Raw genomic sequence first — 4,403 nt, forward strand, 5'->3', positions numbered from 1 at the left:
GAAGCACCGAGCGCGGCTGGGGGGGAACCGGGGGGGGGGGGACCCGGAACCGACCGGGATCGGGGCTGGGAGATCGGAGCCAGGGACCCCGAACGGGCCATGGGCACCCATCCCCATCCTGTCCCCTTCTCCTCCATAGGGTGACAGCAGCGGTCCCCTTCGGCATTGCCATGGCCACCCATCCGCATCCCCATCTTCATCCCGTTTCTCCCCCATAGGGTGACACCGGCGGCCCCCTCACGTGCCGGGACACCCGCACCAGCGTCTCCCGGGTTGTGGGGCTGACGAGCGGGGGCCACGGCTGTGCCAGGGCCAAGCAAGCGGGGGGCTACACCTCAAGGAGGCACTGCCATGAGTGGATCCTCTGCCAGCCCCCCCCGGAGCCCCCAGCACGGCTCCATGCCCCCATCCAGCAGACGATGCCGGCTCCGATGGCCTCCAGCATCAGCGGCCTCTGCTCCTTCCCATACCGAGTGCCCCCCCCCCCCCCCCCCCAAATTCTCCTCTTTATGGTAAAATCACCTTTAGTGGCAGATACAAAAATAAGCCCCGGGGGAGGGGGGGAATGACACAAGCCCCCCCCCCCCCCCGTAACTGTCCCCCCCCCAATAGGGACACAGTGACCGGGGGGGGTTGTGCTGTGCCCCCCCGAGGTAGTCAGTGCGATGGGGGGGGTCAGTGACGGGCTCAGGTTGGCACCAGGGGGTGAGGGGGGGTCCTGTCTCATTGGGGCACCACAGGGCAGCTCCAGTCCCCCCACCCCCACCATAGCAAAGCTCAAAGGGGGGGAACCCTCATCCATCACCCTGGGGGGGGCATTAATGTCATGGGGGGGTCAATAAGGGGAGGGGGTTAAGCTTCAAGCCCTAGGGTGATTGGGGGTGGGGGCACCTTTAGGTCCATAGAGACGCCCCCTCAATGAGGGGGGTGGTCCCAGTTTGGGGGGGGGCATGGTTGGAAGCATCCATTGGGAAGGTGCTAAGGGAGGGGGCACCCATCTCTAGCAGTTTTTGAGGGGGGTCCAGCTTTTTGGGGGGGCCCATTTAAGGGGGGGAGGGGGGGTTTGTAGTGGTCTTGATGGGGGTCCATGGTGGGGGGGTCCCCCTCATCCGCGCCCCACTTTGGCATCGCCGATGGCCCCCCAAACGTCAAAGACGAACTCATCCGGGAAGGCGAAGTCCCCGAGCTGGGAATCCAGGGCCTGCGCCAGCGCATCCGGGTCCGGAGCATCCCGGCCCAGCTCCACCATGGTGGCGGCTGCAGGGATACAGGGATGACAGTGGGGGGGGTCCAGCAGCCATTAGAGGGGGGTCCCATGGAGGGGTCCAAGCACCCATTGGGGGGGGTCTTATAGAGGGTTCCCATGGGGGTTCCAGTCCCAGCACCCATTAGGAGGGATTATATGGGGGGGGGGGGGGGTGTCCCATGGGGGATGCCAGCACCCATTAGGGGAGGTCCCATGGGGGAGACTTCATGGGGGGATTCTCATGGAGGGGTCCCAGCACCCATTGGGGGCGGTCCCACTGGAGGGCCTCATTGATGGGGTGCCAGCACCCATTAGTGGGGTCCCATGGGGGGATCCCATGGGAGGGAGGCCCAGCACCCATTGGGGGGGTCCCATAGAAGGGTCCCAAGGGGGGTCATCCCAGCACCCATTAGAGGGGCTCCATGGGGGGGGTCCCATAGAAGGGTCCCATGGGGGGGTCCTAGCACCCATGGGTGCTGTGGGGGGGGCTCTCACCCAGCTCGCTGTCCCGGATGCCCATGTAACTCTCCAGCAAATCGTCCACCTTGGCCACTGCACGCTCCTCGAAGGCTGAGGGCTGGGGGGGGCATAGAGGGGTTGGGGGGGTTCTCAGTATAGGGGGGGGGTCTCCATGATGAGGGAGTCAGAGATATGGGGGGGGTCTCCATGATGGGGGGATCAGGGGTATGGGGGGTCCCCATGATGGAGGGGATCAGGGATATGGGGGGGGTCCCCCATGATGGGGGGGTCAGGGGTATGGGGGCGTCCCCATGATGGGGGGGGTCAGGGATATGGGAGGGTCCCCATGATGGGGGGGATCAGGGGTATGGGGGGGGGAACAGGGATATTGGGGGGTCCCCATGATGGGGGTCTCCGTACCTGCTCCTCGAGGGTGGGGGGGCCATGGGCGCGCAGGCGCAGGGTGCCCCGACCGGAGCCCATGGGAGTGCCCCCCCCTCGGCCCCCCCCCGCCCTTGGGGCAATCATGTCTGGAAGGGAAATGGGGGGTCAGAGGGGGGGACGCTCCCCGGGTGGGTGGGGGCTCCAAACCAAGCCCTGACCCCACGGCGGGGGGGAGGGGGGGAAGGTTGGGGGGGCTCCCAGTGCAACTGAGGGGATCCTCTCATTGCCTCCCATTGGGACCCTTCCCATTGCCTCCCATTGGGACTCCTGCCATTGGGCCCCCTCCCATTGCGCCCCATTGGGACCCATCCCAGTGCTCCCATTGGAACTTCTCCCATTGTGTCCCATTGCCTCCCATAGGACCCCCCCATTGCTTCCTACTGGGATCCCTTCCATTGCGTCCCATTGGACCCCTCCCATTGCCTCCCATTGGGACCCCTCCCATTCTCTCCCATTGTGCCCCTCCCATTGAGACCCCCACCATTGGGACCCCCCTACTGCCTCCTATTGGGACCCTCCCATTGGGACCCTCCCATTGCCTCCTATTGTGACCCCCCCCCACTGCCTCCCATTGGGACCCCCCTACTGCCTCCTACTGGGACCCTCCCATTGCCTCCCATTGGGACACCCCCACTGCCTCCCATTGGGACCCTTCCATTGCCTCCCATTTTGACCCCCCAACTGCCTCCCATTGGGACCCTCCCATTGCTTCCCATTGGGACACCCCCCCTGCCTCCCATTGGGACCGTCCCATTGCCTCCTATTGGGAACCCCTCATTGGGACCCCCCATTGAGCGCCCACCGAAGGCCCTGCGGGGCTCAGTGAGGTGCAGGGCGAAGGTCCGCCCGCGGGGCAGCTCCTTGAGCACTTTGGCCACCTCGAAGTGCCGGGCGCCCACGAGGCTGCGTCCATCGATGGCCTCGATCACGTCCCCGACCCCGATCACGGGGATGCGGGCGATGACGCTGCCCTCGCGGATGCGCTGCGGGACACGGGGGGCTCCATGGGCACCCAAAGGGGTCCCTGTGGCCACCCATAGGCACCAAAGAGGGCCCCAGGGCCACCCATAGACACACAAAGGGTCTCCATGGCCACCAAGAGGTCCCCATGGGCACCTAGAGGCACCGAAGAGGCCCCCATGGCCACCCATAGACACCCAAAGGGTTCCCATGGCCACCTAGAGGCACCCAAGAGGGCGTCATGGGCACCTATAGGCACCAAAGAGACCCTCTGTGCACTCATGGACACCCAACAGGGCCCCATAGCCACCCAAATGGTCCCCATGGGCACCCATAGACACCCAAGAGGTTCCAATGGCCACCCAAGATGTCCCCATAGACCCCAGGAGGTCCCCAGGTCCCCCAGGGCAGCTCAGGGACCACCTTTGGGTCCCCACATCCCCCTATGCCCCCAATAGCACCCATTCAACTTCTCCATCCCCATCCCATTGCCCTGGTACCCTCCGAGATGCCCCCAAGGCTCCCCACGTCCCCCTATGCCCCCCCAATAGCACCCATTGACCTTCTCCATCCCCACCCCACTGCCGCTTGGCGCCCCCCGCCCCACAGCGCCCCCCGGGGGCACCTTGATGAAGGCGTAGCCGGCGCCGTTGTCGGTGATGGTGAGCCCCAGCGCCTCCTCCGACTTGAAGACCTCGACGCGCTTGCGCTGGCCCCGCGTGTGCGCGAAGATGAAGTCCTCGAGGCCGATCTGGCCCCCCAGGAGCTTCTCCATGTCCACCTTGTGCGTGTTGAGCGTGCAGAACATCACCTGCCAATGGGGCACGGTGGGGGTGAAGGGGGCAATGGGGGGCATGGGGGTGATGGGGAAAACGGGGGCGATGGGTGCCAATGGGAGCAATGGGAGACACAATGGGACATAATGGGGCAGCCCCCATGTGAAACACAATGGACACAATGGGACACACAAGGGGGACACCACAATGGGACACAGTGGGGTGGGTCCCATTAGCCCCTCAGGTACCCCCCCAGCACCCCACTCCCCCCATTCCCCCATTCTCCCCATTCCCCCATTGTCCCCATTCCCCAATCACCCCCATTCCCTCATTCCCCCATTGCTCCCATTCATCCCCATTCACCCCTATTGTCCCCATTCCCCCATCACTCCCCTTCACCCCATTCATCCCCATTACCCCCATTCCAACCTGCCCCCATTCATCCCCATTCCCCCTATTCACCCCCATTCCCCCATATATCCCATAGGACCCCATTCCCCATTCATCCCCATTCTCAC

General features: G+C 64.9%; 1 protein-coding gene across 1 annotated transcript; it reads right to left on the minus strand.

Moving 5' to 3' along the window:
* Nucleotides 1-1,095: 1,095 nt before the first annotated feature.
* LOC134163762 (PDZ domain-containing protein GIPC1-like) lies at nucleotides 1,096-3,929 on the minus strand. The gene is made up of 5 exons (XM_062618908.1): nucleotides 3,735-3,929; nucleotides 2,952-3,132; nucleotides 2,126-2,235; nucleotides 1,742-1,823; nucleotides 1,096-1,257 (listed from the first exon to the last, which is right to left on the minus strand). Exons 1-5 carry the CDS (start codon nucleotides 3,915-3,917, stop codon nucleotides 1,106-1,108), a joined length of 708 nt encoding a protein of 235 aa, XP_062474892.1. The 5' UTR covers nucleotides 3,918-3,929; the 3' UTR covers nucleotides 1,096-1,105.
* Between the last annotated feature and the right edge of the window lie 474 nt (nucleotides 3,930-4,403).

The sequence above is a fragment of the Pezoporus occidentalis genome, unplaced genomic scaffold, assembly GCF_034315485.1.
Source record: "Pezoporus occidentalis ecotype Australia unplaced genomic scaffold, CSIRO_AGI_Poc_V1 ctg2065, whole genome shotgun sequence".
NCBI classification, from domain to species: domain Eukaryota; kingdom Metazoa; phylum Chordata; class Aves; order Psittaciformes; family Psittacidae; genus Pezoporus; species Pezoporus occidentalis.

What these genes read in the sequence shown, in the direction of transcription:
- LOC134163762 (XM_062618908.1), bottom strand. Translation starts at nt 3,917, where the DNA reads ATGTTCTGCACGCTCAACACGCACAAGGTGGACATGGAGAAGCTCCTG. An exon ending in CCCCCACCCTCGAGGAGCAG is followed by an intron (nt 1,824 to 2,125) that starts GTACGGAGACCC and finishes TGCCCCCCCCAG; the next exon opens with CCCTCAGCCTTCGAGGAGCG. An exon ending in CATCCGGGACAGCGAGCTGG is followed by an intron (nt 1,258 to 1,741) that starts GTGAGAGCCCCC and finishes GTATCCCTGCAG; the next exon opens with CCGCCACCATGGTGGAGCTG.